We start from the raw sequence: 20,614 nt of genomic DNA, 5'->3' as shown, positions 1-20,614 counted from the left end.
AGGTAGCCCACGTAGGAGAAGGAAAAATCTGATGCTAAATCTCTGCTGCTTTGTGGAATATCTTCAGGAGAAGAAAAGGCTAAGGAGCAGGGCTTTTTCTCAGCCGGAACTTGCCAGAAGTCAGTTTCAGCACCTTTCAAGTGGGTGCTATTGCCATTCTAAGAGAATGAGGGAGGTTTTCATGGTGAGTTTTGGCATGTCTTTTTTTTTGAAAAATAGCACTGCTAAGGAACTCGGAATAAACCCAACACAAATCCAGAGTGGAGACCCTAAGACAGTTGGATAGTGACTTGTACACCTCCTGGCAACTTGGTGCCAGACATATTGCTCTGCTTTCCTTTGAAACCCCATCAGTGAGGCTGGGGTGGTGGTGTCTTGTCTTCTGGGCAGCCCAGGACCTCCATACACACTGCCCAGGCTTACACCCCGGGGTGGTCACTTCAGTGCTGCTAGTGCAATAGCTTGACTTGACCTCCAGAGGTGTATTCCATTGTCTCTCGAGACAGATGGATACCAACACAAAGCACTATGCCATGGGAGCTAGGAAATTACTATTTTCAGAAGCAGAAAAGCCTGAGGTTATCTTGGGGCCAAACTAGATATGACCAGGGGAGAGTAAGTATTAGCTCTCCCACTGTTTGTTTATTTATTTTTTTAAAAATAACAATTTAAATACAATTAGAAGTGTAGGCATCCATTTGAGACAATGTGTTAACCCTATTCTCTCTGTAACATTTTCCTATTAGGCTACTATTTGTCCTGCAAGAGAAAACAAAGCATACAGGTATCCATATTATTAATAACTTCAGAAGATGATTTTCACTTAAACAACAGTACAGAGTAAAGGGTTTAACATACCCACCCCACTGCAATTCCAATAAAGTTTCCCAATGTACCCCTGCAACTGTTGTTAAACTGCAAAAGTATGTACACTGGATGTGCTCTCGTGGATCTTCTGTCATGCAAATCCTTTGACAATTGTCATATTCTGTGTAGGATTCCCCAGGCATGGAACTGCAGAAGATTGCAGTCCTGGTTGTTGCAGCTGCTGTTCATTCTTCTAACCACAGTTGGTGCCCACTTCCTCTGAAGCACATGAATTTTCTGTTTGCATTTATTAGCTAAGATTATGCTGTTTATTTTGAGGATTAGATGGGTTTGTGTAGCATTACTTCTCGGCATCTGATATCTCAGATCTCTGGGGCACTGCTTTATATGGTGCCAGAGTATGGCTTACCATGAATGTTTTGAGTCCCACACCCACCTTGCTCCTTCCCAGGCTTTTTTAGGTCAGCACAAGACAGGAGATAAGCCAAAGTTTTGCTTATTGTGTTGTCTGAACCCAGAATTGTTGTTAAGGAGGAGATAGTGTACAACTTTCAGAGCTGTGAAAGGACTGAACTTTGGCTATTGTCATGTTGTCATCATGGTTTGGCACAGTGTGATGTACAGATGTGGCCACTATGTGTTTTAGAAAGTATCCTCCATGGGCAAATACACTCAAATACATCAAGTGGAGAGATAAACAGCTATTATACTATTGCAACATTTACCATATTTTACACTCGTCCAGCCTGGAGTAGAAGGGAGAAACACACTGCTCTAAAAAGTGCAGAAAGGAGCAAAACTAGCACTCCTACCACAAGCTGTCATGGCTGGCCAGTTTGGCAATGTTGTGGAAATGATAAGTTGCTGAAATGGATGTTTGAGCTGGATACTGTGATGGGGGGCTACTTACGCTGACACAGATGTGCCCCATTACACATTCTCTCAACTCACCCCAGATTCAGCATATCAGACATAATGAAACCTTCTTCTTCTTTCTTTGGTGATCACGTGTAGCCGAGTAAGATTGTCTTTCATGAACACAGTCTTAACAGTGAGTACGTAAGTGACTGTGGAGGCCAGTTCTGGATCCACACGTCCTTCCGCAGTGGGGACATAGGTTTCCGGATGAGAGCTGATGATGGTGAGGGTTTGCCAAACGTGCCTTCCTCTTAGCACGTTTCTCCCCTTTTTCCTGAGTTCGAGTGTCTACAAAGTCCATGATACCTTTGGTAAAGGCAGCATCTTCCACCATGTGAGCAGGAAGACACCAGCAATCAAAAGCTGTTGGCATCCTTGCACTCGGAAGTACAGTTTGCCCTGGCAGCACATACTCCTTGCAAGTACGTTTTTGATTGCAGCATGTAAAGAGAAGGAAGGAGGGGCCATATAACACAGAGCCCTGAGAGCTTCCTTGGAAGGAGGCCTGCAGAGAGAAGAGAGCATAGAGCCCTCTTTGAGACAAGAGCTCAAGACTCACTGAAGGAGTAGAAGTGTCTTTTGCCAAGCAGGGAAAGCCAAGTACCAGGATAAAGGACAAAGGAAACTGCAACCGCTCACTGTATAGGGCACAAGGTAGGGAAAGTGGAGTTTGAACCTCACCAGGGGGAATAGGGAGAAGATGAGCAACACCAGAGACACTACTCATTAGTTCCCTATTGGCAGCAGACAGGAAACAGATGCGTCGTGACACATTGGTTTCCCTCAGCGTTGAGACCCAGTCACATGTGCCAGAAGCACATAGGTTGCAGATGAAGCCTGGCGGAACAAGTGGCAATCTCATGGAGGGGGTCTGAAAGCAGATCATACCAGGGAAAGAGATTTACTGCTTCCTGGCAGTAAAAGAGCATGAGTGCACAATCTTGACCAGATGTCAGTCCGATTGAATTCAGTGGGGCTTTCCCTGAGGAAAGGGGGTTAGGATTGCAGCCAAATCGTAGTGAATAGCACCTGGGGTGGAAGAGAGAGCCTGAAAAGAAAGGTCTGTGGCATAACCAGTTACCCCAGGAGGGCTGCTGTACCTCGGACAGTTGCTCTGTAGCAAGGTAACTGCTGTGGTGCCCCTCATGGCTCACAACTTCATGTTGATACTGCGAACAAAGAGTGGCTGGAAGAAGTAGGCCGGGAACAGGCAGGGGCATCCTGATTGCTGGTCATGGGGTGCTCTTCCTTGGGGCCTACGTGGAATGGATATCCCATTCCTTGTAGGCCATGAGGAAAGCCCGCCCCATGAAAGCTTGGTAGCTATGGGCAGTGGTCCATGGAGAGCGAGAGGCATCTGCTGCCAGACTATAGTACCTGCATTTCCTCAAGTGCAGTTGCTGTTTGTAAGAGAAGACTGAGTGCCGCCATGGGGGAGAGCCATCCTCCTTGTTTCATGGGAGTTTGCAGTGGAACTGTGTGTGTGCTCAAACAGCTTGTCCTGATCCATGTGTCCAGGCTGTGACCAGCAAGGCAGAAGTGTTTGACCAGTAGTATCAGTGTATGGAATGGAGAGCAAGTGTGGTGTAGTGGTTAAGAGCAGTTGACTCATAATCTGGTGAACTGGGTTTGATTCCCCGCTCCTCCACATGCAGCTGCTGGGTGACCTTGGGCTAGTCACACTTCTCTGAAGTCTCTCAGCCCCACTCACCTCACAGAGTGTTTGTTGTGGGGGAGGAAGGGAAAGGAGAATGTCAGCCGCTTTGAGACTCCTTAGGGTAGTGATAAAGCGGGATATCAAATCCATTCTCCTCCTCCTCCTCTTCTTCTTCTTCTTCACCAACAAATAGTTTACCTATATGTGCAGATGCCTTGTACGGAAGAGACTGTTTCTTGCTACTCTGGCTATGGGGATGGGTGGGGAGGAAGCAATACAGTTCAGGGAAGACACAGTATTAACACATAGCAAAGTGGGTTGGTGAAAGACACAGGAGACGGTTGAATCAGTCATACTTTGCGGCATACAACCCCCCTCCCTCAGCGTTAAGGACCTGTCATATGGAGAATTGCCTATGCTGATTTTTCTTGGAAAGTTTGGCTTTGATGGATATGCAGTACCTTCATCGAACATAAAAACACATGAATGATTCATTTCTAACAATCTACACAATAATTTGTAGAAGGCCTCTTAAGGGGAGAGAATAGTTAATCATAAAAAAACAGAATCCCCCCCTCCCCTAAGAATCTTGAGTTTGGCTCCTGCTAGCTAGTTTTATTGAATGACATGTACATTGATCAGGAAAGCCAAAGAAAATGGTCAGTGCAGAATCATCTTAAAGTAATATGAAGATGCAAGCACACTGAATTACCCTTACTGCAATGAAATTATGAAATGTGTTCCAAAATAAAAATTAATTAAAATGTTTTCTGAGCCAAAGTGTCTCAGCAGTTCTTACTGAAAAGCATGTTAATTTGGTGACACCTGCCGCGTAGGGTACCATTGCAACAGATGGTAAAACTAGCTCCCCCCCTCCTGTTTTTAATTATTTAATGCTATACTCTTTTTCCAGTGCAGATTTTCCCAGTGAGGAAATGTGAGCAGGTGTTTTTATCCTACTTATAAGTTTTAGTATGTCATACTTCAGCTGCTTTCTGGGAACTTTGAGTTTGCATATTTTTTATGAGCCAAACTTGCTCATCAAATTTGGGTGTTTTCATAACGTTCTTGAGATATTTTAACAGTTTGTTTTGTCAGGGTCCCCCCTACCCCTGCCCTTCCAAATTTAGGGTTCAGGGATTTATTCTTGATGAAAGCGCACATGCATGCATTACACACAGATTACATGGAGACTTGTTTAACTTCTGTTCAAAGGCCTCAGTTGAAAGAAGGAAGATGACTAACCATTCCTTATTGTCTTATGCTACCAACATACACATTAGTCTCCACCCCCAAAGTTACACAGACTTTTGATTCACAGATAATAAAATATGTAACATCTGTCCCCTGAGGCAGACTTTCAACAATTCCTTGCAGACCCAGCGACTCCAAATTCCTAGATACTGGATTCCTATCATGCTGCTTTTTAACTGACCTGAAGTCAGCTGCAGGTTATATCAGTCTAAGGTCATTTCAACAACAGATGAACTTTTACAGTTCAATCGTATACATTCCTACTCAGAGGTAAGCTCCATTACAACATCATGACCCACCTAACTCAGAATTGTCTACTGTGACTGCCAGTGACTCTCCAGGGTTAAATACAGGTTTGTGTTTGTGTGATAGAATCATGTGAGACTCTACCGAGTAACGTGGGGATTTTTGGAAGTTTTTGAAATTTATGCTAGTAATTAATTCTAATTTGGGATCCTACAATCCATCACTGCCCCCAACTGCAATCTGAAGTGGTGCAGTCCACTAACCTTACCTGCTGCTTCTGAGAACTAGGCCCCAGTTAAACCTGATTGTGTAGAATGTCACAAACTTAGTTGTGAATAAATATTGCAGCATTAGGTCTAGAATACCAAATGTTGAACTTGCCTTTAGTAATTGGATTGGATAGTTCAGTGGATATTCATTCTCATTTTCTTAAACCAGGACCCTTCCTTTCAAGTAAAATGTTGTTAGGAAGAAAGCTACATTGAAAAACCTAATCACTCTCTGTATTGCAGGCTTATCATGAACGTCAAATATTTAAATTTGCAAAGGCCACTTACATCCACACTTGGAAAACCTGATGGCCCTGTTTCTCTTGCAGACACCAAAGATGCTGACGAGGAAGATTAAGCTTTGGGACATCAATGCCCATATAACCTGCCGCCTTTGCAATGGTTATCTTATTGATGCTACCACTGTAACGGAATGTTTGCATACCTGTGAGTATTAATATGAGTATTAATAGTGATGTTTCATCAGATGTAAGATTAGTGGGTTGGGTATTTTTCATTGTTCGATACATCCTCTCTGTCTGCTTCTTCTAGCTTTGTAATGTTTCAGAGTCAAATGTCAAATACCAAGCTTCTTTCCACCCACGCCCCCATCCAGGATCAAATCGTGGGTGAAGACAGATTCTGATTACAGATAAAATCCATATTCTGGCTGGATAAGATGTTACTTTCTGCTGGGAAGGACATGGCCTGAGGCTAACTCTCATGTGAATACAAAGCATATGCTATGGTCCTTCTTTTAGTGGTAGGGGAGAGTGTAAATGAATGATGCCAAGTAATGTTCTGCTTTACTTTGAAGGTGAGGGCAATGGTAGGCTTTTAGGAATGCTAAAAAGTGGGATTGTTTTGAAAGATAAGGTATATTGGAGAATTAATGATGGTGGTGATGTTTGAAGCGGCACATAATCCAAGGTTTATTGCTGCTAATAAATCAGGTTCTTCTTTCCCTCATACAAACCAGCAGTGAAGATCTAAAAGGAAGGATTGGGGGTGGGTTGTTAATATTTTGCAAGTGGTATTTGAAAGAAAATGAAACATGGAGATTTAGTTCATGTGATACATACTAAATTATGAGTTGATTGCTGTGCCGATTTGTAAGCCTTAGATTAATACTCCTAATTTAAACCTAAACTGAAGACTTTCAGGAACTGTTGTGTGAAACTGTAGAAGGCATAACTCTGGACAAGAGGGAGACAAGATAGGTTTGTAGCTCTTGCTCATGTAGGGGCAGGTGGCTACATGAGCAAGAGGACAGGATCACACTTCAAAACAACCTTGACAGATTAGAGAACTGGGCCAAAACAAACAAGATGAATTTTAACAGGGAGAAATGTAAAGTATTGCACTTGGGCAAAAAAAAAAAATGAGAGGCACAAATACAAGATGGGTGACACCTGGCTTGAGAGCAGTACATGTGAAAAGGATCTAGGAGTCTTGGTTGACCACAAACTTGACAGGAGCCAACAGTGTGACGCGGCAGCTAAAAAAGCCAATGAAATTCTGGGCTGCATCAATAGGAGTATAGCATCTAGATCAAGGGAAGTAATAGTGCCACTGTATTCTGCTCTGGTCAGACCTCACCTGGAGTACTGTGTCCAGTTCTGGGCACCACTGGCAGAAGGACACTGACAAACTGGAATGTGTCCAGAGGAGGGCAACCAAAATGGTCAAAGGCCTGGAAACGATGCCTTATGAGGAACAGCTAAGGGAGCTGGGCATGTTTAGCCTGGAGAAGAGGAGGTTAAGGGGTGATATGATAGCCATGTTCAAATATATAAAAGGATGTCACATAGAGGAGGGAGAAAGGTTGTTTTCTGCTGCTCTAGAGAAGCGGACACGGAGCAATGGATCCAAACTACAAGAAAGAAGATTCCACCTAAACATTAGGAAGACCTTCCTGACAGTAAGAGCTGTTTGACAGTGGAATTTGCTGCCAAGGAGTGTGGTGGAGTCTCCTTCTTTGGAGGTCTTTAAGCAGAGGCTTGACAACCATATGTCAGGAGTGCTCTGATGGTGTTTCCTGCTTTGCAGGGGGTTTGGACTCGATGGCCCTTGTGGTCTCTTCCAACTCTATGATTCTATGATTCTATTCTAGGTCACAATCATTCCCCCTTTGGGTGCTTGTGGCTTATTCCATTTCAGTGCTAAGGTCCTTATGACATTTGAAAGACAGACCCCCCCTTTGATAGGTGATGGCTTATAAGTGCATTTAAACTTCATAGAATTTGCCATTTATACAGTTCTTCCAAAACACTGAACTTTCTCCCCTATTCTACTCAGAAGCTCCTCTTCTTTCCCCATTTCCTTTCCCTCCAAAGGAACTTCTACTCTTTGCAAGAGAGCAATAAATATTTTAATAAATAATAAAACTGAACCATCATCTTGGTCTATCTGGACTTTCACCTTGCTGTCCCTCTTCCATGGTTTTAGTCATATGCTTTCTGTTGACTTTTAATGCAATAGGATAGCTGGGTAATCGTGTGGGTGTGAATCTTTGTTATGTCAATAGGTCCTCATTGCTTTGCATATATCTCTCTGCCCTCCCTCCTTGCAAACCAGGCTCCCTCTAAAGGCTCACAGTGCCTCATCCTGGCTGTTATTAAGCACTACCTTGAGCTTGTTTCTGCTAAAATGTGCATCATTTTTTGTGAGATGTAGATGGCACTGTTTAACTGCAGAAGCCAGGCACCAGTATTGCCAAGGTTTCAAAGCCATTGTAGGATGGTTGGCTATATTCAAGCGGATGGTGTTCTAGGTATCCTTTTGCTGTACCTACAACTCTGCTGTTAACGTCACTGAAATAACCTCAATTTCAACTTTGGACAACGCTAAATCAATGATGGCACACTGTCAGATATGTAATAAATATATGTTTATAAGGAACATCCTATGTATTCAGACCTCAGTTTGACTCTAAAGACCATGTTGTTCTTAAGCAGGAAACAACTTTTCATAACTTCATATGCCAGAAAAGCAAGCAAGCAAACAAAACCCCTCCCAGTTTTATATTGCTGCTCTTCTGATCTTTCTTATCTATATTTTACTTTCTGAATTTTACCCTCTGAAGATGAATGGAAGTGCCTGAATTTATGCCTTAACATTTGTATGTTAGACAATACATCCTTATTCGGCATTATTTAGTTAAAGCTGGAAAGTGAATACAAATAGATGCTAAAATATATAATGCATTTAGATTACATTTAACTTTTTTGGTATTGAGAAAGCAGTTTTGTAAAGAATGAAATGTTCTAGTCAGAGATGGAAAACCTCAGGCTTGGACGCCAAATGCTTGGAGCCTTCCAGGGCTCTCTGGCCCTCATAAATCTCTCTAGGTCACATACCTTGGAGATCCGTGCCCCTGGCCCAGCTTTGCACCCCCCTTGAGTGTTTTTTTGACTGGCTGGAAAGTGTCCAGTGAACCCCAAGAATGCTGCTTACTTGCTTGGATGGATGGAGGATAGAGAGGAATGTGTGAGTGTGAAGAAACTAGGCAAAGGTGATGTTCACATTTATGGCTCTGTTCACTTTTGCCTTGGCCCACCCACATCCTCTATGTGGCCCCCAGCAGGTTGCCCCGAAGGGAATGTGGCCCTCTGGCTGGGTGGAGGGCAGGTTCTCCACCCCTGGATTAAGGGAACAGTGTTAAATATGCAACATCCATGTTTGCTCTTAAGATGGTAGTAACCAAATCTTTCTATAAACAGTCTGCAGGAGTTGCTTGGTAAAGTATTTGGAAGAAAATAACACCTGTCCCACATGCAGGATAGTTATACACCAGAGCCATCCACTACAATATATTGGGTAAGTAACATTTTAAGGTACCGTATTTTTCGTCCCATAGGACGCTCCGTCCCATAGGACGCACCTAGTTTTTTTGGGGGGAAATAAAGAAATTTTCCCCCCCTTTACAGTATTTCCCCCCCAAAACCAGGTCAGGGAAACCGAACCAGGTCGAGGAACAGCGGGATGGCGGCACTGCGCCTCCCTGCTGTCCCCCGAGCTTGTGGGGCTGGCCGATGTCTGCTATCCGCAGCGTGGGGAGCCCTGCGGGGAACTCCTGTAGGGTTCCCCACGCTGCGGATGTCTGCCCGGTGCGAGGGGTGCTCTGCTTCAGGGCGCCCCTCGCGCCGGGCGGCAGGCTGCTATCCGCAGCCTAGACAGCCCTGCGGGAACTCTCGCAGGGCTGCCTAGGCTGCGGATGTGTTCCCGAAGCACCGGGCGCTCTGTTTTCAGCGCGCCCGGCGCTCTGGGAAGCAGGCTGCTATTCGCAGCCTAGACAGCCCTGCGGGAGTTCCCTAGGCTGTGGATGTCTTCCTGAAGCCTGGAGAGTGAGAGGGATCGGTGCGAAAGCCCCATAGGACGCACCCAGATTTCCCCTTCATTTTTGGAGGGGAGAAAGTGTGTCCTATAGGGCGAAAAATACGGTAATATGTACAGAGATCTGCTAGGTATGCCTTTCCCATCAGTGGGCTGGTTTAGAAATGCATGTACATAATTTGACTGCACATCACTTGATTGCATAGCACAATGAAAATTATGGGGAGCCATCCAGCCTTCCTTCATTAAATTTACTTTTACGTGAGGGATGAGTTGATGTTTCAGCGCTCATCCCAAGGGAAATTTCAATGCTCATCCCACCATCCAGTGTTAAGTGATACAAATTCAGCATGGAAGTGCTTCATAGTGAAATTTCATAGTGAAATTTACTTCTTGTTATTTTCTCTCTCTTTTTGGCTAGTCATGACAGAACAATGCAAGATATTGTTTACAAACTTGTTCCAGGTCTTCAGGAAGGTAAGTGAACAATATACTCTTCGGTAAACATTTACATATGATTAAAACTTTTCAATGTGGTGTTTGGATGTAATGGTTCGATTTTTAAAAATAAAGTAACATATAATAATGGATGGCATGATGTAGTTCTAGGTTGTTTTTATGGGGCTGCTTTGGCAACTAAGGGCCAATTGGCATGTTACAGTGGAGCTCCATGCTTGTAAAAGTTACTGGGATGGTTTTGGTGGTTTCAAGAGAGGGGAGGTCCCCCTGGTACTGTGGCCCCAAGTCAGATCACTTCTGCAGAGCTGCTGTTAGCCTGTAGAAGAGAAAACTAATCTCTTGGTTGATTTTACAGAAAGTTATGTTGGGAGCTCCAGACATGAGGCACCAATGTAATATGTAGTTTGGCCCTCAAGATACTGCAGGCAGGAAAATTCATTGCACTGTGGGTGCCTCATATTTGCACATGTGAATGTGAGAAATTTTAGCAAGTGGGGATGTTTACTGGTATTTACTGATATTTGAATGGGCCCAGAGAGAAATGACAGGATAACTAAATGCCTTTGGGAAATTTATTGTGTGTGTGTGTGTGTGTGTGTGTGTATCTCACCACCCTTCACCTGAAAATATGTAACACAAAATATATAACCAAAAACGAAAGCAAACCAATAGTCCCCCTCCCACAAACACATCTGGAAGACCATAGATTTTTTTAATCAGTCAAACGCCTGGTGCCTAAATGTCTAAATGTCATCCACATTTCTATCATATAACTGATAAAGGACACATACCTAAGAAGCACATGAGTAAATTTCAGAAACAAGTCTCATGATTCAGGCATTTCTAACATTTCCCAGCGGGCTTCCTAAATTACCAGTAAATGTCAATATCCACATAGTTGTTTACATTTCCTGCAATGCATACTAACATAAAATTCCTTGTGGGTATGCTGCAATTTGCAGTCCTAGATTTTGCTGTTGCCTGTTTCACTAATATGGATACTTTATACATACGATGTGTGTACAGTAATACCATCATTACTTCTGACTGAAAATTATTTCATAAATGAAGCAGGCATGGGAGTGGGAAAGACTTGATTTCACAGTTTGTAAAACATGAGTCCCTGCCTCAATCCTAAATCTTGCCTAGAGTCACTAACAAGTGCATGAAACAAGTGCTGGGCCATTTTAAAGTAGAAAGTGAAATCCAAAAGTAGCATTCAGTCGTTTAAGAAATTTCTCATCTTATTAAGATGATGCGTAATGAGTCACAGAAAAGCTGTCGGACATTAGAGGGTGCTCTTGCTACATTTTGCTGAAAGCGTGAGAGGAGTAAATTGTTTGCTTAAGTTGATGAAGTCCACTGATCTTAGCTAAAGACACTGTTTTAAAATGTTAAACAGCGGAAATGAGAAAGCAGAGGGATTTCTACCACAAATTGGGCATGGAAGTACCAGGTGACATCAAAGGGGAGACGTGCTCAGCCAAGCAACATTTAGATTCCCACCGTAATGGTAAATAGACATTGCATGTATTTGCTACACCTGTGCTTGCGAAAGGAAATTGTTTGAACATTCTTTATTGATTCATAGTATGTTTATTACCAATATATTCTGTTTCCTAAAGAATATGTATGCTGTTGCTTGTGAAATGTGGGACAAATATATATTTTCCCACAAGTAAGCAGCTGGAAGGCTACAGCCTCCTGATCTATATATTTGCAACAAATTTTACATTCAAGCCATTTTCCACAATTGATGGTACCTATGATCTTCCCCACTGGCTATTGTATGGTCCACCTGTTCGTGTAATGTAAGAAGTGGACCCATCATCTGCACATATATGGGTGCTGTGGTGTAGGCATTCAGAATGCCTAGTGGTTTATAAAGATGACTACAGCTTTGACTAAGGATGCCGGATCAATAGCCAATTTTTAAGTCTTTAGAGGCAAGAAAACAACTTCACTGTGATACACTTCACTGTGAGCTGCTTTCATCAAAGCGAATTTGAGTGGCACACGTTTTTCTGCTGTTGCAGAATGAACTTTACAGTCCTTAAGTGGCATAATTGTGACATGAGCCACTGTAGTTAAGAACCTACTTCAGATGCATCAGCCAAGAATGCAGAAATTTATTTAAAGGGGGGAAAAATGCCTAGGATCCAGAGCAAGGAATGTGTTACTGGTTCAAAGACACAAGTGGTATCCTAATATTAGTCTTGACAGTAGTGTGGGGGTGTCCATTAGTGCCCTAGTGCCAGTGGATGCCACACGCTCTTGGTGCATCTGAGCAAAGGACTGCAGAAAAATCTGATGTGGGCATAGTGGAGTTCTTCTATCTGTTCACCTTGTGGGATGTTCTTATGCGACACAAGTTCAAGGCATTAGGGGCCAGGTGTGTGTGTGGTTCCTGGCAGTTGGGCAGAGTTGGGAAGCTCTAAAATAAATCTAATGTAAAATTGGCTGTTCCATGTAACCTTGTTTTTGGGATTGATTGTGCTGCTCCAGTACAGCTTGTCAAAACAGAACGCCAGTGTTGCAAGGACCTTCATGGCTTTGCAGGTAAATATGCCACCCCAAACGATTTAGCTTCAGGAAGGGCTTGATTGTAAGGAGAGAGCTCTTACACAGCCTCTGCCTCTGAGAGGATCATAATAAAGAACCCTTTGCCTACATCTCTGCTGGGGACAAATTAGCTGATAGTGGTTATGATCAGGGACAAATTGTGGCCAGATTTGTTTTCTGGCTTCCTGTTCTCTCTTTCTGGTATACTCTAATTTTAAATCTCCAGATGTTTCAGTCAGAAACAGGAAATGGAAATTGTGTGCAGTTTAGCCTGAAGCCTGATCTTTTGAAATATCCGAGGTGTTGCAATGAGAAGAATGTGTAAATGTTATGTTGGGATGAAAAGTCTGAGTTTTGGTGGCTTTGCTGGTAAACTGTCTTCATTAAAAGCAGCAAGAGCACAATCAGGTTGTTGGTGTAATTATCTAAAGATATTATAACCTATCAGAATCTTGAGTGTTGTTTTTTTTTAAAAAAAACACACTTTCAAATGCCTGAGTTTGTCATGATGCACTACATGACATACTAGACACATAGTGTCTTCCATGAGTAGCTTGAATTGCTCTTAATATGAATGAATTTATTGTAGCTGATAGAGCTGCATCTGAAAGGGCTGAGGACTTCTTGCATTTATTTCATATGTGAATTTGATATCTTTAGAGTCTTCAACTTTGTCACAGATGCTCTCTGCTTTTTTCATAAGGGGAAACAAAAGCAGATGAGAGTACAAACAAAGAAACGTCGGAAGAGAAACAGGAAGAAGATAATGATTATCATAGAAGTGATGAGCAGGTACTGTTTAAATACGTCCTTTCAATTAAGTAGATGTTTAAGCTTTTGGTTTCGGGATAGAACCAGCTAGGAGATAACGTTGTACCTTTTCAAAGAAGGCATTTGTGTGAGTAGCTAGAGATGCTACGATGGGTGTGTTCATTGTTAAGAGAGAGTGGTGTCCAACAAGATGCTGCACAGTAGAATTTCCCCTACCTTTCCATCTGCTCAGTGTGTCCCCTGCATGTATTCCGGGTTCCCCCCCAATCTTCCAGAGCAAATTTGGGAAGACATGTGGGGAGAGGAGGCGAAGTTCCATTGCAGACACATTGATCCTTTTGTTAGTGGAGCACTTAAGTGGAGACTGCCCAGAGTTTCAAATGTTTCTCATCAAGTGAGTACTCAGTTTCTAAAACGAAAGCAGGCTATGCTTGGTGGGTATTATGATTCTTTGAAAGTGTTGAACCCTTCGCTGCAATCACCTGTAGCCAGGTTTTGTTTCCTGTCATCCTAGTGTGGTTGGTTGTGGCTCCAAAAACTCCATATACCAGTTGAATAATTGATGCAAGCTTCTCTGTACACTTTGCTTCTGTTTCTGCTCTGGAGAAGTTGGCTTTTCAAATCACTGCCTTTTAGGACTGTTTCTACATGTGTTGTTTATTCCTGCCAGCTGGTCTGTCACCTGGCTTCAGCAGCTGTGAAAATGCAGCCACTTAGATACACTGTTATTTCATCCCTAACTTTCATTTCTTGTTAATGAAATTCAGCATTCCCTACTGCAAGGAAAAACAATGAGTCTTTTCATTTAAGCATTTCATAATTTTGCTATTTGAGTTCATTTTGAAGAAGGCAACGATGTGACTGTTTTGTGTATCTCTGATGTTTGAAATTGGGAGAGGCCATGCCTCAGCAGTAGAGCACATTTTGCACGCAGGAAGTCTTGAGTTTAATCCCCTGCATCCCCTGCTGAAATAGATCCTTGGGCAGCAGGCGCAGGAAGGATAGCCTCCTGAGACCTTGGATAACCTCTGCTGCTCAGAACAGACAACAGTTGACTAGATAGAGCAGTGGTCTGGTATCATAAGGCAGCCTCATATGCTCAGGGTTTTGCTGAAAGCCAAATCCCTCGAATCCATGGATCATAGGGGTAGAACTGGAAGGGCCATTTCGTGTTTGTTTTTGTTTAGATGTACAAGACAGCTATAAATCCTGGGAAGAGCTATAGATCCAAACGGACAGGGATTTAGCAGCACACCGTAGGGGAGTGGGTAAATGTAGAGGAGCTGGTCCTGGAGTTTGCACATCCCAGTGTAAGAAACTTCTTGGTTTCTGTAGAGGAAAACTAAAGATGCAGTGCTTTACCTAGGTAGGAGGCCAGCACGGTCTTCACCGAACCACCTGAACATCACCACCATGTCATGCTGCCTCCAGTATGCGGAGCCTCCACCAATAAAAACACATACCTGTCTCAGTTTGGTGGTGAACAGCAGTTCTGGTCTTGGAAGGTATAGATCTCTTGCATGACTCTTTGATATGTGGAAGTTGCATGCTTCCATAGGTACCTGTCAGTTGGTACCCATGATGTAGCAGCTCCCTAGGAACATAGGGAGGTTGGACTGTTTCTCCATCTATCCCAGTATTGACTACTCCACCTTGCTGTGGTTCTCCATGCTCTCAGACTGAGCTCTCTGTCGTCACCTGCTCCCTGACTCTTCTAAAGCAAGAGATGTCAGAGGTGGAAACTGGGACCTCTCCTGCGTTCCAAGAATGTGCTCTACAGCTGATTTATTTGTACCTTCATTTTATGTAAAATGAATCCTTGCTTAGTTCAGTTTCTCAACCTTTTTGCCACTGAAACAAGGGGGACTTAGAAGGGAACCCCTATTAACTTGTATTGCCTGCTTGTTTACCCCCCCCAAAGGTAAGCATCTGCTTAGAATGCAACAGCAGCAAATTGCGCGGATTGAAGAGAAAATGGATTCGCTGCTCTGCACAAGCTACAGTCTTACATCTAAAGAAGTTCATTGCCAAAAAGCTTAATCTTTCTTCTTTTAATGAGGTAAACTTTATAAAAAATTATCCTTACAAAGAACAAACATACGATTGCATTGTGTTCTTAAAATGATCTTGCAACTCTTTTTTTTTGAAAAAATAGAACATCGCTTTACAAATGATAGGGTTGTTTTTTTCTTTCTGAGACAGAAATAGCTTGATGAATAGAAAGTGTTGGTATCTTGAAATAGTCCCTTTAGTTACAGTATAACAAATGAGATTTTCTCTTAGAATTGGTTCTGAAGCTTTTCAATATTAGTCATATTTCTCTATTCTTCCTTCACCTGCTATTTCCATTTGAACCATTCATTTTAGCATCTATAGGGAGACTTGGCTGTTAAGAGGTTTGGGGTAGAGGCTTGTACTAAGTGACATCCTGTCCTGACTATTGAAGTCCCAGGCCTTCTCTACTTTTTCAAGATTTTTTTTTTAGCAAAAACAGCTGAGATAACCTCAGGCTTTCATTCATACTGTGCAGTTTAGAAATGTGCTTTAAAAACAAAAAAATCTGCTTCATCAGGTCCCCCAAACTTGTGGAGCAGATTTTAGGGGCACACAGAGTGCTGTGGGATGTGGGGAGAGGTAAAGGAAGTAAGGTTTGCATGCGTGGAAGTCTGTTATGCAAGCTGAATGCCACAATTTGATACCTGACCCTCTAGAATTTAGCTTGTTATAATTATTATTTATTAAATTTGTTTACCATCCTTCATCCGAAGATCACAAGTTGGCTCGCAACATAAAAATGCAACGTGAGAAGACAAATTACGTAATAAAATAAGAACAAAAACAAACCAATAACCCTCCTCCCACAAACACATTGAGCCTCTCTGGGGAAACATTCCACAAACGGGGAGTCACCACAGAAAAGGCCCATTCTTGTGTTGCTGCCCTCCAGATCTCTTGTGGAGGGGGCATTCAAAGAACGGCCTCATGGTGATGGCAGGGTCTGAGTTGGTTCATATGGGGAGAGGTGTCCTCGAGCTATTGTAGTCCTGAGCAGTTTAAGGCTTCATGGATCAAAACCTGCACTTTGCATTGGGGCTGGAAACTAATTGGCAACCAGTGCAGTCGGTGTAATATGCTCAAACCGTCTTGCTTCACTGAGCAACCAGGCCACCAAATTCTGCACCAGCTGAAGTTTCTGAACTTTCTTCAGAGGCAGCCCTACTGTGTCGCACTAATCTAACCTAGATGTTACCAGAGCATAGACCACAGAAGTTAGACTATCTCTGCTCAGGTAGGGGGGCAGTTGGGTCACCAACTGAAGCTAATGGAAGGCACTCCGCACCACCGAGGCCACCTGAGCCTCAAATGACAACTACATACCTGTCCTTCAGAGGGAGTGTAAGCCCATCAGGAGCAGGCCACCTCCCATCCATCTGGCCTAGGGAAACGACCACTAACAGTGTTTGTTGGCTCTCATCCAGTTCATTGCCAAGGCAAGATGAGAGTCCAGCACATTCACTGCCCGACCTGCAGATGCAAAGGAAGAACAAAGCCATGTGTCGTCAGCATATTGTCGACAGTGGACTCTAAAACTCTGGATAACTCCACTCGGTGGCTTCCTGTTAAACAGCATAGGGGATAAAATTGAACTCTATGAACCCCACATTGAAGGGTCTACAGGGCCAAAGAGCACTCTCCAAGCATCCCCCTCTAGCAATGACCATCCAAGTAGGACCAGAATAATTATAATATAATAATAATTTATTATTTATACCCTGCCCATCTGGCTGGGTTTCCCCAGCCACTCTGGGCGGCTTCCAACTGAATATTAAAAACAATACAGCATCAGACATTAAAACCTCCCTAAACAGGGCCGCCTTCAGTTGTCTTTTAAAAGTAAAATAGTTGTTTATTGTCTTGACATCTGCTGGGAGGGCGTTCCACAGGGCAGGCGCCACTACCGAGAAGGCCCTGTAATCTCACTTCTCGCAGCGAGGGAACCAGAACCACTGCAAAGCAGTGCTACCACCCACCACCAACTCGGACAGTCGCTCCAGAAGGATACCATGCTCGATGGTATCGAAAGCTGCTGAGAGGTTGGGGAGAATTAACAGGGACACATTTCCCCTGTCTCTCTCCTGACAGAAGCCATCATCCAGGGCAACCAATGCAGTTTCTGTGACAAAATCGGGCCTAAACCCCAATTGAAATGGATCTAGAAAATCAGTTTCCTCCAAAAGTGCCTGGATCTGGTCCGCAACCACCCGCTCAAGAACCTTGCCCAGGAAGGGGAGATTGGCAACTAGCCGGTAATTGCATAGATTTTTGAATCCAGGGAGGGCTTCTTAAGGAGTGGTCTTACCACTGCCTCCTTCAAGCAGGCAGGGAACACCTTCTCTCACAAGGAGGCATTAATCACTTCCCTGGTCCAGCCAGCTTCCCCTTCTCTGCTGGTTTTTATCAGCCACAAGGGGCAAGGGTCCAGAGCGCAAGCGGTCACCCAGACCAGTCCAAGCATCTTGTCCACATCCTTGAGCCTTACCAACCAAAACTCATCCAACAGAACAGGACTAGGCAGTGCTCTGGACATCCCTTGAGAGCCATCTGCTCTAAGGGCAGAGTCAAGATCAGATGCGAGAGGTGCAGGTAACCCGACAAGGAGAAAGTGCGTGGCTGAGCTTGTCCAATCAGCTCCTAGGATGTGGGAATGGATTTCCTGCTTCACATTGGATAAACCTATTGAACAAGATTTTCCCCGTGGCTGCGTGGCTACTTCTGAGTTGGTCTCTATATAAATTGTGTGCACACCCTGTGTGTCTGGTCTTGCAGGTCTAATAAATGCCAGACAAAAGTGACAGACAGAAGGATAAAGTAGAAGGTATAACCAGACCTATGTTGAGACATCTAAAGCTGGATGTTTTGGGACCATATAATAGCTTACACCTTAATATTCATGATATGTATGAGACGCTCTGATTCTGATGAAGGCAGCCAGACAATCAAAATTGGCCATCAAATATCTAATGAGGCACAATTTGCCATTTCCCTCCCCCTCCCTTTTTTATTGCTGTTTCTTATCAACTGCTTCATACATAGGGTTAAATGCTTAGTAATGGTCTAGTTTGCCCCTGGACAATTGGGTATTTACTGGTGACCTCTGCAAACTTCTTTTTTGTTCCTAGTGAATCCTGTCTGGGAGCTAAAATGACACTCTTTTTATCTGCTTTTTCATTCAGGCCTCCCTCATCCCTTCCTTTCACAGTTGCTTCAAGCAGGCACGCTCAGAACTTTGCACATGCTCATTTTGATAACTTCCACACACTCTGGCTTTTGTTTATTTTCCACAAGGGCAGACCTTCTGGTCTCTTGTAGAGCACAACACAGATTGTGACCTATCCCTTTATTGTTCTGCACACCAACAGAGACCATAGAATGCAGTTCATGCCCTGAGTCACGCAACCCCAGTGGGTGCCCAAATATTATCCCTGCACTGCCTGGCAAGCTCAGTGATAGAGACAGATAGAGACATATCCTTGTTATGTAATTTGTCCTGTGGCCAATGAGTTTACTGTATTGGAAAAGACTTCCAAATTGTCTTCTGAAGATCTTTATAGGGATTCTTTGAAGCATCATCTATTTTGCCCATAAAGGGATTACAGTTTACATTTAAACCAGCATTATCTTTAATTTAACTGTTTAAAATTGTGTCAGGATTTGTGCCAATTTGTGTTTGACAAATAAATGAAATACTTCTGTTTTTATTAGCTGGATATATTATGCAATGAAGAAATTCTGGGCAAAGACCACACTCTCAAATTTGTAGTTGTTACGAGATGGAGATTTAAGGTATGTTATATTTGTTGTTAACTTGATGCATTTAACTTTTGAGATTAAAGCCTCCAAACAAACTTACTGGGGAGGAAACCCACCTCCCTACACACACATGCAAAAGAAGTTGACCATGATTGGTTTAAATTAATTTCCATTTTGATACATAAATTGCTTACATTCTACACTAAACTTTGATTGCATTAGCTATTTACTAAAAGCAGGTGTATTATTTTATCTTTCAGAAAGCACCTCTACTGCTACATTACAGACCCAAAATGGACTTGCTGTAAGAACTATTTTGTCCTTCTGGACGGTTTTTTGCAGAGACTATCATCGGGCACCTTCTTAGTGCATCACGCAATTGACCCGTGACACAGACCAGCAGAATTCATTCCCGAGAACAGTAGTGCTCTCCTGTTCAACCACCCTGAATCTTTCTCTGAGGGATGCATTAACCTGACTTTCTGGACAGAAAAATATTTATACTTTTTTCTACAAAAAAAAAAAAAGGATATTGCAACTCGAGAGGACACTACCAGCACGAAGTTTACAGACATTGAAAACACTTCACAGTTCCCTGTGTGTAGCTCAGTTCTTGGTCATCATCTTGCAAAGACGCAAAATAGGTTTAAAGTGTTGTGAAGGAGATGAATTTCGAATTTGTTGCCCCAAGCCACTTTTGTGTTGCTTCACAACGTAACTTAAATGTGGCACATTTTTTTTGCAAGATTTTCTGTCTCTTTATACCTCACGGCCATCTTGTCTGTTAGTAAGCCCTTCCTAGATTATTTAACATTGACAAAGACCTAATGGCTGGCAGTGAATTTCCTATGTTTCACTGTTCTAGACTGTTCTCCTTGGTTCCTTTGCTGATGCATTGGATGAGGTTATTGGGAGACTTTCAGTTGTTTCCATTCGTGGTTTTATCAGTCACATGAAAAGTGCTGAGCATTTAGAACATAGATCTTGCAGAGCTGGGGCTGATATTGGACTGAGGGATTTGCCTTTCAGTAAATGAAATAAGCCATTGGCAGCCTTAACTACTTGAACTCCAGTCTTGTTCCTTTTGAACAACACTCTAATACTAATGCTACAGCACACTTTGGCGACATGCGTTAGTACATTCTTTCTGGTTTCTGGTTTCCCTAGTAAATCAGTTCTGTTCACCTGGCTCTCTGCTGAATTAACTTTATGGGGGTCAGATTTAGATGGCAATGTGGTACTTCCTGGCCTTAATTATAAATCTTTATTTATTTTTTAATCCAGCCCCCTAGGAATGCATTAGCCCCTCTAAACTATGTAAGTACTGTCTCTCTCAATAGAGGATTGAACAGCTTAAAAAAGGATACATGCTGCTCCACTTTAAGCAACTTGAGATTTTTTATTTTTAAAGTTTGCGTTCGGATGTGACCTCTGCAAGTTTGCACCACGCACAAAGTGGGGGTGTGATAAACTGCATGCTAGCCTTCATTGGTCAAGGGCACGT

At 43.0% G+C, this 20,614-nt stretch overlaps 1 protein-coding gene across 9 annotated transcripts in view; it reads left to right on the top strand.

Moving 5' to 3' along the window:
- Window positions 1-20,168, top strand: part of PCGF3 (polycomb group ring finger 3) — a 48,126-nt gene extending 27,958 nt beyond the window's left edge. The window contains exons 3-12 of one of the 9 annotated variants that reach the window (XM_081894810.1): window positions 747-784; window positions 4,760-4,927; window positions 5,502-5,619; window positions 8,895-8,991; window positions 9,929-9,984; window positions 11,369-11,479; window positions 13,232-13,320; window positions 15,221-15,358; window positions 19,063-19,143; window positions 19,371-20,168. In XM_081894810.1, the coding sequence (XP_081750936.1) occupies window positions 5,511-5,619; window positions 8,895-8,991; window positions 9,929-9,984; window positions 11,369-11,479; window positions 13,232-13,320; window positions 15,221-15,358; window positions 19,063-19,143; window positions 19,371-19,418 (729 nt within the window). In that variant the 5' untranslated portion in view covers window positions 747-784; window positions 4,760-4,927; window positions 5,502-5,510 and the 3' untranslated portion in view covers window positions 19,419-20,168. The other 8 variants (XM_081894814.1, XM_081894813.1, XM_081894812.1 and 5 more) reach the window with 8 other exon arrangements.
- The last annotated feature ends 446 nt before the right edge of the window (window positions 20,169-20,614 follow it).

This window comes from Podarcis melisellensis (assembly GCF_964234715.1).
Source record: "Podarcis melisellensis genome assembly, chromosome: 17".
Classification (NCBI taxonomy): Eukaryota; Metazoa; Chordata; class Lepidosauria; order Squamata; family Lacertidae; genus Podarcis; species Podarcis melisellensis.
Note: the sequence above shows the minus strand (reverse complement) of the source record. Positions and strands in the feature narration are given on the sequence as shown.